The sequence below is a fragment of the Sitodiplosis mosellana genome, unplaced genomic scaffold (assembly GCF_009176505.1).
Source record: "Sitodiplosis mosellana isolate CC-2019 unplaced genomic scaffold, AAFC_SMos_1.0 Smas_scaffold_2, whole genome shotgun sequence".
NCBI classification, from domain to species: Eukaryota; Metazoa; Arthropoda; class Insecta; order Diptera; family Cecidomyiidae; genus Sitodiplosis; species Sitodiplosis mosellana.
Window position 1 is genome coordinate 3,709,573 of NW_022595245.1, and position 12,289 is coordinate 3,721,861.

Consider the following 12,289-nt stretch of genomic DNA (forward strand, 5'->3'; position numbering starts at 1 on the left):
AAAAAAATCTTTTTTGTTGTTACACTTTGAAAAAATTCGATTGTGTTGTTTCATTTCAATAAAAAAAATTATTTTTGTTTCACTTATATGTGTTGTGAATAGAAGTTGCGTTTTCATTCTCGGACATTCATTTATTTTTATTTTATTAAACACCGCCAAGCTCTGGCTGAATATAATGTGGGTTTTGAATGAGGTTTGGCAGGAAAAGAGTGCAAGACTGTTACATATTTAAAATAATAAACAATTAGTAGCAATAGGTTTCGATAAATATCAGTTCTCGCCTCGTTAAAATTTGTTTGGGACAGTTTAGTATGATTTTTGGAAAGTTGAGTACGATTTTCGGAAAGTTGAGTATGATTTTAGGAAAGTTGAGTACGATTTTCGTAAATAATTTAGTACGATTTTTGTCAGTTTGGTACGATTTTTGTAGGTTTTTAGTACGATTTTTGTAGGTTTTTAGTACGATTTTTGTAAATTTGAGTACGATTTTCGGTAATTTGAGTACGATTTGCGGAAAGTTTAGTACGATTTTCGTAAAGTTGAGTACGATTTTTGTATGTTTTAGGACGATTTTAGTTTTACCCTTTATTTTTACGGAAACGTCGTTTTCTTGTACAAATGTTGTCATAACTTGACACTGGTTGACCGCACACAAAATTTTTATGAGAAAGAAATGAGCGCTAGTGTTCTCCAACGAAAACTGTCATACATTATTTTGTGACATAATCAATGATTCGCATTATAGAAAGGTTTAAATGAACCAACCTTATAAGTTCACGTATGCACTAGAGGGTTAATTGTCCAGAAAACTTAAGCAGTTTTTGCTTTGTATGTAACTTCCTAAAATCTTAAGATTTGACTCAAGTTTTCTGAATAGGTTCACATTTTTTTTCAATTATTTTTTTGAGTTCAACTTAATAAAATCTCATTGTATGCAACGTAGATTTGAATGATTCCATAAATTTTTGATCATCAAACAAACGATTTTTAGCACAAATAAACAATTTATGCATTCATAAAAATCGTCAAATTAAAATATCGAAGCATGTTGATTTCCAACATCATTGCCCAAGATGATGTATCGGTTCACGATGCTCTTCGAAGTCATGATCTCAAAAATACTATTTTGTTTTTAAAGTCTGCATGGGGTGTTTTGCCAGTTAGCATTATTGAAAAGTCATGAGCAAAGATTTTGAATTGGGATGATGGAGAATTCGACGAAAAGGACAACATTCCATTAGCAGAATTGGCACATCAAACTGAAACCGATGCTTACCGTGACGAAATTGAGGAAACGTTACAGTTATTATCAAAACTCATACCAAATTGTGTTTTATCCATTGATGAAATCGAAAATTGGAATGCTGATGCGTTTGATGAAACTGATGTTGATGAAACTAATAGCGGAGAAGATGACGGTGCTGTTGGAAACTCCGTTTCTGTTTCATACACCGATGCAATGAATGCGGCAAATATGTTAATCAAATGGAGCGAGCAGAATGCGGATTGACTGCCAAGCACATGTCGAATCTTCTTCAACTTCGATCAGATATTGTGATGAAACAAATACTGAAACCACCGAAACAAACCAAACTCACAACCTTTTTTACGCAATCAAATGAATAATATGTTTTCCGTACTTATAAGTATGAACTAACATATAAAATAAAAAATGAAATAAAAATAAAATAAATATTTCTAGAATATTTTACACACAAATTTGATTAAATTGACTGTGATGCTTCGAAAAACCATTAATAAAAGCAAAAAACATATAGCATTGTAATATATTGGTGTTTTTCTTTAAAAAATGTTAATTTTGAAAACCGTCCAGAAATCTTAAGAATTCGGAAAACTTAATTTGCCCAAGGACAAACTACTTAATCGATGATATGCGAATCTGACTAGTGATGACAAATAAGCCCCTCTCGTTCAATTGATTGAGTCATTTGCAGATTCTGTGAACATACGAATTTCTTATGTTTGTTCATCATGATAAAAACAGATCTTCCCTCTGAACTTCTACAAATATTGATCATGTATTAATTATTTGTTCATTAATAACAATATTTTCGGAGTACAAACAACTGTTCAGCAATTTTGAAGATATGAGATACTTTTTTATGACACAATGATGAAAGCAAACACTGATTCTTTTCAAGTTTATTTTCATCGAAAATTGCAATCAAAATATTTTCAACACTTGACCAAACCACCACAATTCAAAATGCAACCAACATTGATTGAAACAGTGCATATATGCTTTAAGAATACAGACACGGTGATTAAATATTCAGAATGCAATTTCTAAATTTATTGAGTAGGAACTTTTTTCATTAAACTAAAAGAAGAACAAAACAATTTGATCGACATCTATTGATATTTTGCAAAAAACTCTAAAATTTTTGAGTAAACAATAGTGGCAGCGTGTTTACCCCAGACGAAGTCGATATGATTAAATTTTGGAGAGTCAACAGTTTGTACAAAAGCCAGTGTATGATTTAGCTTCGAAATTAGTCGACTTACATCTTTTGGATTGGTGAATTTATCGATTGGTGAGTAATGAAAACTGATTGGTACACTAATGCGCGAAAGATCAAAATCATCAGGGATTCTTGAGCCGTTCATATATTTGCCAAAGAATCCATAGTTCATCTCCTGACCAAAATGGATGAATTGCATAGTTGCTGCGCCGCTTGGTATTTTGCACAGAAAAGAGGTCATCATCGTCTGTATTACAATCACAATAACACAAAATTTTAATCATTTTTTTTAGTATCAATGCCCTTGATCAATGCAGAACAATTAATGCAGATTGACTTACATCATTCCTCTGATCGATGCTCTGACCGAAAAGTTGATCAAGGATAAGATCGCAAAAATCGATGGCATCCATCGAGCAAAATGATTTGGATATATCACTAAAGCCAGCTCTTGGTAAAAATTCGGTGTATTGGAACAACTAAAAAGATTTGAAAGATTATATTTTGGCCCAAAAGAATAATTAAAAGAATTGCCTCACCTCCAATATCGGATTAACTTTACCGAGAGTTGAAAAAATCAGTCCAGAGTTGTCCAAGTAGCCGACCGGTGCCATGAGACTTGCCGCAGCTATATATTGATTATATTCAGGTAGCTCGGCTAGCAAAGCCATCAAAGTGGTAGTGCCCTGTGAATGTGCTACAACCCTATGGAATTAAAGTATTTAGATGATTAGCTACAATTCAAGGAAGACAAATAAATTATAATCCATCAATAATTTGAGCATTAGGATTAATTTTTTTATTTACAACACTTTCGAATTGCCCGTTTCATGTCGTACGTAGTCAATAACAGCGGGATAATCGTAGATGGCTAGTTCATACCAGGAAAAATTCCAAAATTGTGAATCGCTTGTATTCAAGGTCACATGTTGTTGCGAATAAAAAGTTCCCCTGGAATTTGGCATAAAGACGTCATAGCCATTGTCAGCCAGAATGTATGCTAAACATGATGCGAATTTGAGAAAGATTTAATTAAAATCAATTTATAAAAATAAATGTTCTTTTTTTTACTCACCCAATGCTTGACTCGGAATATTTACGGTAAAATCATCCGATGAGCCTAGAAGGCCATGCTGCAATATCACAGCTTTTTTATTACCCGAAAATGCTTTGTTTGAATTGCAACGGAATACTGTCAAAATGTAACCATCTTTCGTTGTAATATGATGCACCTCCGATTGGTAGCCATAGTATTCAATGAGTTGATCCTGATTTTATATGCGGAATATTCAATTTGGGCAGTATAAAAATATATTCTCCTTAAATGTTATTGTTCATAAAATGCCTTTTACCGTATTTCTTCTGCACAAAGCCTTTGTTGTTGGACTCTGTATGACCTCTGTCACATTAGAATATGGATGTGCAACCATATCCACCATTTTTCCAGCCAATGCATGAATTGTGGTTGCAATGGATGACCAAAAGCCTGGTTGAACACTTCCAAACTGAGTCAGTGCCAGAATAAGGCAACCCACGACAGTTGACTTAGAACACACGGAAACCATCTTTACAACTCAACAAATCGATTTAAATTACTAGTTCAGCAACAAATCAACACTATTTATAGCAAAGGCATTCTGCGCCTAAGTAAAAAAAAACGTAAATGAAAAAGCATCTATTGCAATTATCAATTGAAAACGTTGCGTATGTTTGTTTTTAAATTAAAAATACGATTATTTTTGAGAAGAAAAAATACGCTCAAGCATAGCAGTACTATGATAAGCACAGTACGCCAAATGCTTGGATGTTGCATTCGTTCCGCCGAAGGAACGAATAACAGCGAATGATACACTCGTACGCTTCCATTTACGGGATATTCTGCGAAACGTACATTCCACAGAAGACTATTTCCAAACAAAGAAGAAATTAATCGGTCTTTATCAACTTCCGGTCTGTGAAATTTTTGATCAAATTGTAGCCATTTAAAAATGATCGGTGCGATGAAAAAGATATACACTACTTTTTCCCAACTGCAAAAGAATTTGGCTGGATGAAAACATAAAGATGAGCTCAGTCAGAACACTGTCGATTAATGTTTTATTATAAATACTACAAAAAACCAATTCTCAAAACGAATTCCAAAGAAGAAAACTCGTAACACTGTGTGATTTACACACGAGTGTAAATCCAACCGAACAGCTGCTGTGCTGTTTTTCTGATCTATGATCATCTTCTTTTTATTCATTCAGTTCAATAAGAGTCTATTTCTCAAATACATCCAAGCGGTATCAATATCAATATATTGTGCATCAATATTAGGTCAAGGTCAGCGTTTTTGAATAAAATATGTGACTGCATCGTAGTGACGCATGTAATACAATTCTCAAAAGCTTAAGGAGCGTGAAGCAATATTATCAATAGAGCGTTCACAATTAGAGAGTGTATCGCTATACAATACATACTCGCTTTCAACGCATTTACTTATGCGCAACACACCGTTTGTCATGAGGTAGCATCAAATATGCATTCACGCAACGTCATATTTGCCGTTTATTTTCAATTGAATTTGTTTACGGTGATAACGAATAGATGTTCTCCCTGAACTTCCTCGAATATTGATCATATATTAATCATTGATTAATTTTTGTCAATATTTTCACTGTGCAAACAATTTGGCTACTCTTTTATTATTACATTCGTTCCGATTTTACTAGTTGCAGTGAAACCGTATACATTTTTCCAAAAGAAGAATGTTGTTTATTCCCACTCTTCGTGATAATATGTAATAACGAACAATTTTTTCAGCTTCAATGCTCTGTCCACACGAATATAATAAAACATTAGGTTAAGCGGGTTCTGAAACAAATTCGTCGATTTGTATGATGTATCTTAATACAACTTGGCGATTCAAGCGATTGGATAGCCCAAATGCCGGATCATTCTATATTCAAATTACGGCGAACTAAAAGCTTATTTTAGGAGCTTGTTTGTGTGATGATGATATCTCAACACAAATATAATAGTTGGTTTTAAAAAAAATGAGTATTCTTACTTCGTTGTGAATATATTGCTGTTAGTCGTTGTGAATACTTTGAATTGAAGTGACCATTTCAATAGCAAACAAGACCGCAGATCGTTCTTAGCTCCGCTCTGCGTTCTTGAAGCTTGTAAATTTAAGGGGTTTAATGTTTCTCATCAAATTATTATCGTAAGCACTACATGGAATGTAGTTTTAATCGTAGTGTACTTTTTGTATGCAAATCATTCTAATATTGTCAAAAATAATCAAATAAATTTATATGATGATATTGTATTCTTCACTTATGTGTTTTATGTACATTCAATGTGAATGATCATCGTACATTATTTCGCATTGGCAACGAAAAAAGTGTAAATTTTTTTTGAGTTATCTCAAAGGTGAATTACAAGAACATGATTTTATTTCATTTTTGCAATTAATTACGCGTAATTACTTCATTTCAAATAAAAAATATGGATATTAAAATGAATCAATTTATGGTCCAAAAAATGGCCTAAGGACTCTTAAAATTTTCTTGGGAAAAAAAATAACAACTACAGTAGCCTACATTCCATGTATTGCTAAAAAGAATGTTTGATCCAACTCATTCTGTGTGTGGAATTCGCAATTTTGTTGAATTCTTGGAGCTTTGTTCGGGATGTAAAGTGATTGAGTATTCATTGAGACCTCTAACAAATCCTGGTGACAATTACGGGAGTGTATTCCAAGCAGTTGAAGTGAAAGTGGTCGCAAAGAGTGATTTTGAAGAGGTGACGACGCAAATATTTTAATGAAAAAAAGAATCGATTTATGATGGAAACCCTTCAATTCACAGGCAGAGCTGTTGCATTTGGTTGCTAAAACCGCTGTAACCAATCCATATTTAGTTGACATTTTTCAACCAGCTTTAACGTTCGTCAAAGAAACTCATTTTTATTTGGACGTCATACCAGCAATTGAGCACTTTGAACGCATTTCGAATGTTCCAGAATGTGATAGGATCGATGCATTTATTCGATGTTTTGGCTCGCGAATTTCATTAAACCCGGGTACAAAATAATAAAAACTATGTGTCATATGGCGTGCGATACAACTTGGAGCGAATTTTACAAATGATTTGAAATGTGATAAGAATACGAAATTGTTTTGTTTTTCTAAATGCTAAATGCGCCGATGCGGATGCCGTTGTACTGTTAGAAAATACAAAACTTCTAAACTACGTCAATGGAGACCGGCAAGTTGGATTCAATGCAGAAGAAACTTTAGCCATATTGAAGGTAATAAACGTTGGTTCATCTTTATTTATTGATTTAAATGACCTTCCATTTACAGACGCTGGCGAAGTTTCATGCGCTTGGTATCGCAATTAGACGTCTACAGCCAACGCTGTTTGATGCACGAGTGAGCCCCAGCCCATATTTGGAAGCGGCTAATTTGATCTTAAATGACGATGACACCCAAATGGTTGACTTAAATACACATTGTTCAGAAGGCATTCTTCAGTAAATCTTCTCATTCTAATCGATTCATTTTTTTACTTGTTTCAAAACCCAGAGCGTTTGCAAAGAGTTGCACTTTGTTGAAAATCTGTCACCTAAACTATGCATTAACATTGAAAAGCAATTGCGAATTTGTTACAAACTCACTAGAGATACGAAGCGCACTGCCGAAACGCCTTTTACAACACAATTGCGCTCAGAGATTTGGGGATCAATAATATCATGATTATGAAAAGTATGTAGTACGACAAAACCAATCACTAACAATCATTTGACTTTGCCATTTTGCAACTATAATTACTTTAAATAATGGTTTTCGTTTATTTAGATGACAATGCGGGAGTTAAAGCCAAAATTTATGATTTTCAACTATATTTTTACCAAAAATTCGTTTGTGATTTGATTTTGTTCTTGTTTACTGGCGAACAGCTTCGAAACATTCATCCGTGTTTATCACTCCGAATTTACGAAAACTTTGGAATTAGTGAACTGTTCATTGGATGATTATACATAATGATAAGTAAGTGGTAGAAATTATTTCCCCTATTATTTTATTCTCTCGATATAGATGGCATTTGTTTTTTTTCAGAATGTTGAACGAAATCAATACGAATGCAAAAATCGAAATGTTAAACGTAATTTTCGTGTCAAAACTTGCATTGACCGATGGAAATACAGCATCATCCATTGATGACATTTCCCCAGAAACATTTTATAAAGAAGAACCACCATCCAAAGCAATTTTAAAACGCTGGAAATTTATTATTGATATGTTCATCGAATATGGTTTCCTTTCAGTAAACGAGTAATTCTTCTGAATTCATCGAGACAATTTTACAGTATTTATGTACGGCGTGTGCTGTGTACCCTGCGGTAAAAATTAAATTACTATAATCACAATTATGGAATATAAGTGAATAATAAATTACAATTTACATTTAATTGTGTTATTATCTCTTTAAATCACTTGTAACACATTGATGATGATGTACACATTGTACATGGCCCGAAGCAATCTAATTATGGTGATAACTACCTGTCAACTCTTCATAATAATCTCATGTAAGCCAACATTGATAATAGTTGGATAATTCGAATTTTGTTTTGTACGATTGTTTGCTGAGAGCAGTTCATATGTGTGGAAAAATTTTTGACTATCGATCAAGTTGGGACATTTTGACTGACTAAAAGTGATGCAACTGTAGTTAACTTTAATCACAAATCACTTTTAGTCAAAATGTCCCAAATTAGTCGACTGACTGAAAGAATAACTAAATGTGATTATCTTCATACAAAATACTTGATTTTAATCAACTTAGCCAGTTTCAGTTGGGTATCACTGAATACAGCTACATATAACTGAGTGACTGTTAGTCATTTTATTTGCACACGGGAATATATTTTAAAAAAAATTCATGCATTAGTTTATTCCTACGATCGTTGATTAAACGCCCGTTATTATGCTTTATTTCAATTCTGAAGCACCTAGTTTTTTTAATACAAAAATAGTTTGGTTTTTATTTTCTGCTTAGATCGAGGCGTGCAGTGACCACAGTCACATACCAAATGGTTGATTACATTTTAATAACATTTACGATATACGAATGTTTTTTAATTGTAAAAAAATTTGATATCTATCAATATTTCGTGAAAAACTCTAGAATTTTGTAATAAATGATAGGAGAAGCGTTTATGCCCCAGATGAAATCCACATGATTGAACGATTCGACTGTTTGTACAAACGCCAGAGTATGATTCAGCTCATGGACCAAACGTTTTATGTCCTTTGGATTGGTGAATGTATCGATTGGTGAGTAGTGAAGACTCATTGGCACATTAATGCGCGAAAGATCAAAATTATCAGGAACTTTCGAGTCGTTCATGTATTTGCCAAAGTATCCATATTTTATCTCTTGACCGAAATGGATGAGTTGCATAGTTGAAGCACCGCTTGGTTTATGGCAGAGAAATGAAGGCATCATCGTCTGTAATGCGATGAAACACAATACCATTAATTCACATATGCACATTTTATGAGCTGTACACTGTATAGTGTACAATAAATGCAGATTAACTTACCTCGTTCCTCTGATTTTCACTTTGACCGAATAATACATCAATAACAAACTTAGAAACATCGAGGGAATTTATCGAGCAAATTGTCGTGGCTATTTTAGCTACAGTTCTTGGTAAAAGCTCCATATATCTACACGGCTGGAATGGAATAGTTAACAATTATATTTTGATTCGAGAGGTAAATTTTTGAATTCGACTAACCATTACCAACGGGAGAGTTTTACTGAGAGCTTGTAATAATGTTCCAGAGTTGCCCAAGTAGCCGACCGGTGCCAGAAGACTCACCGCGGCCACGTATTGATTGTATTCGGGCAGCTGAGAGAGCAAGGTCATTAAAGTGGTGGAGCCTTGTGAATGTGCCACGATACTATGTAATTAAAGTATTTAGATAATTAGCTACAATTCAAGGAAGCCAAAAAAATTATAATCCATCAATAATTTGAGCATTAGGATTAATTTTTTTATTTACAAAACTTTCGAATTGCCCGTTTCATGTCGTACGTAGTCAATAACAGCGGGATAATCGTGGATAGCCAGCTGATACCAGGAAAAATCCCAAAATTGCCAATTGCTTGTTTCTAACTCCTCATGTCGCTTTGAATAGAAATTCCCTCTACTATTTGGTATCCACCTAGGTGGAAAAAAAAAACCTTAAAACCATTAAACCTGCAGAGGAGGTAACACGAAGTAAGTTATATTTACACGTCATAGCCGTGATCTGCGAGAACGTATGCTAAAAAAATACACATAAAAAATTGGATCAAAATCAATCCGTGAAAATTAATGTTACATTTTCTAAATTTATGCAAAACTCACACAATGATTGGCTTGGAATGTTTACGGTGAAATCATCTGATGAGCTTAAAAGGCCATGCTGCAATATCACAGCCTTCTTTTTACCCGAAAATGCTTTTTTTGAATTGCAACGGAATACTGTTAAAATGTAACCATCTATCGTTGTAACATGATGCACCTCTGATTGGTAGCCATAGTATTGAATGAGTTGATCCTGATTTGAAGTTCAAAATTATCAGTTTTACGAATACAAAAATATACCTATTCATTTGTAAATGAAGTATAATTTGATTGTATTAATTTCGGGTACCGTAGTTTTACTGCACAAAGCTTTTGTGGTTTCACTCTCTTCGGAGCCGATCGCTTCAGCCCATTTTTTAATCTGTTGCAACGGATAGACAGAAATTTTTTTTTAATTGAACAAATTCAAATGCCAGAATGAGGCAATACACGAATTGAAATTCGTATAAATCGTTGCTACTGAACTAGTCGATTTCGATTGGCACTTCAGTAATGAAGCTACGCATTTAATTACTTTGACATCTTAATGTCATTTGATATTGCCCGTCTAGACATTATTGTTGCAAAATTTAACATCATGTATACGCGTGGGTAGACGTGGATATCCACGGTAACTTGTGCATATATACGGCATAGTCTAGTCGGGAGAGAAATTGATTCCCAATCAATTTTCTCAACACAAGACATTGAATATATCTTTTGGGTTGGTTGACTTACAAATAATTCGCTTTTGTCTAACGCCGAGGTTGCAGGTTTGCTAAATAATAAAAAAGAAATAGAATTTAAAGAATTTCTGCTCAAAAAGCTGTCTCAATGTTGAAATTCTTACCTTCCGTTACCACACATACTCTAAATTAAAATAAAAAGAAGAAATTTTTCATTTGATTATTTTTGATTATGTTGAGGTTACAACTTCGAGGACACACATATTTAATATGTTAAATATTCTACACAGACCAATGTGCCTTGGAAATTATCTAATTGAACTGACTAAAAATGTAAATATTCCTTCATAAAAAAAATACCGTCGAATTCTTTTTACTGCTATTGCCGCCAGCATTGGGCAAAAGAACGGCCTGTAGAGAAAGAATGATTTGAAAAGAGGCGATATTTTTACAAACATTTTGAGATTGTAAAGGAAAAAATTGACGAAAATTCGTTCCCACTTACAAGACATGCGATTAGAAGAATTCCTTTAGTTTCCATGTTGAAGTTGAATTTAATTGAAAAAATGGATCTGCTGCAGGCTAGTTGAACTTACAATTTATAATGAAACGATACAGCTCCGATAACCCACTTTAATAGGATTCGAGAGAAAAAATTCCGTTCGAATTTCGAACATTCCATTCGATAAACGTTGATCCAAGTGAAAAATGAAATTCGTTTCGAATAATTTCATAGGGGTATTGCAACGACCATAAAATATATGTATTTCATCAAGTCTATCAAGCTCTTTCCAAGTTTATGCATACAGTAAAATAATTCACGGGCACAACGTAAGATGGCGTTTTTTCTGGTCAAAAAAGTTGCAATATCCCTTTGAATAATTTTGTCTGACATGTGCTTATATCGTGAAAAAAATTGATATGAATTGACATGTTATCACTATGCCAAACTCATACATTCTATTTGCCAAACGTGTAATTTCCAAGTGTAAAATAAAATTTCTTTCGAATGTTTGTCTTTAACATTACATCGAGAGAAAAATTGACATGAATTGACCGATTACACTGTGGATCAGTTATATGTTGGCTACAAAATTGTCAAAGAAAATGACCAGAAAAATTAATTTAATAATTGATGTCATCACTTTTTGGTCAATAACTCATCCAGAATCGGAAATATCGTCTTACTTTCTCGAAAAAAGTTGTAGCGCAGAGTTCAATAAACAAATTTGATGAACAAACTATACATGAAAAATCACATCTAATAGGTGCTATGAAGTAAAATGTCGAAAAAATGGCCGATTTTTTCAATTTTTCAACCATAACTCGCAGCGTATTCAATTTTTCTGGTCATTTTTTTTGACAATTTTGTAGTCAACATATAACTGATCCACAAGTGTAATAGGTCAATTCATGTCAATTTCTCTCTCGATATAATGTTAAACTTTAAGATTGCACTGCTATACTTGCCATACTCAAATCTAATCTATTATAAAGATTTTTATACATTTTTATGGAAGAATGAAATAAACCAATTTAAAATCAAAATTCATTTTTTACCTATCCGAATTTGCAACGTTGGATTTGGTAAATTGTCTCATTAAGAGATCACAGTTCTCAAAGTAAGTATTTTACTTTAATAAACCAATTGCATGAGATGTTCACTTCAAATTGTTAAAAAAGAAAGATTTAATTGAAGAGAATGAACTTTTAGCGTATCTATTCTATTTT

The 12,289-nt window shown here is 33.2% G+C and overlaps 3 protein-coding genes across 3 annotated transcripts; 1 reads left to right on the forward strand and 2 right to left on the reverse strand.

The window, feature by feature from the left end:
• Positions 1–2,257: 2,257 nt before the first annotated feature.
• LOC129565036 (lipase 3-like) lies at positions 2,258–4,676 on the reverse strand. Its single transcript, XM_055439381.1, has 7 exons — positions 4,504–4,676; positions 3,836–4,126; positions 3,559–3,751; positions 3,291–3,483; positions 3,023–3,188; positions 2,825–2,962; positions 2,258–2,730 (listed from the first exon to the last, which is right to left on the reverse strand). The coding sequence occupies exons 2-7, from the start codon at positions 4,046–4,048 to the stop codon at positions 2,374–2,376; spliced, it is 1,260 nt and encodes a 419-aa protein (XP_055295356.1). The 5' UTR covers positions 4,049–4,126; positions 4,504–4,676; the 3' UTR covers positions 2,258–2,373.
• A 1,416-nt stretch (positions 4,677–6,092) lies between these two features.
• Positions 6,093–7,008, forward strand: LOC129564935 (uncharacterized). Its single transcript, XM_055439186.1, has 4 exons — positions 6,093–6,272; positions 6,338–6,551; positions 6,646–6,779; positions 6,835–7,008. The coding sequence occupies exons 1-4, from the start codon at positions 6,093–6,095 to the stop codon at positions 7,006–7,008; spliced, it is 702 nt and encodes a 233-aa protein (XP_055295161.1).
• A 1,481-nt stretch (positions 7,009–8,489) lies between these two features.
• Positions 8,490–11,099, reverse strand: LOC129564937 (lipase 1-like). The gene is made up of 11 exons (XM_055439187.1): positions 11,064–11,099; positions 10,919–10,969; positions 10,723–10,742; positions 10,611–10,650; positions 10,183–10,254; positions 9,894–10,086; positions 9,780–9,810; positions 9,547–9,708; positions 9,279–9,444; positions 9,081–9,215; positions 8,490–8,986 (listed from the first exon to the last, which is right to left on the reverse strand). The coding sequence occupies exons 1-11, from the start codon at positions 11,097–11,099 to the stop codon at positions 8,639–8,641; spliced, it is 1,254 nt and encodes a 417-aa protein (XP_055295162.1). The 3' UTR covers positions 8,490–8,638.
• Between the last annotated feature and the right edge of the window lie 1,190 nt (positions 11,100–12,289).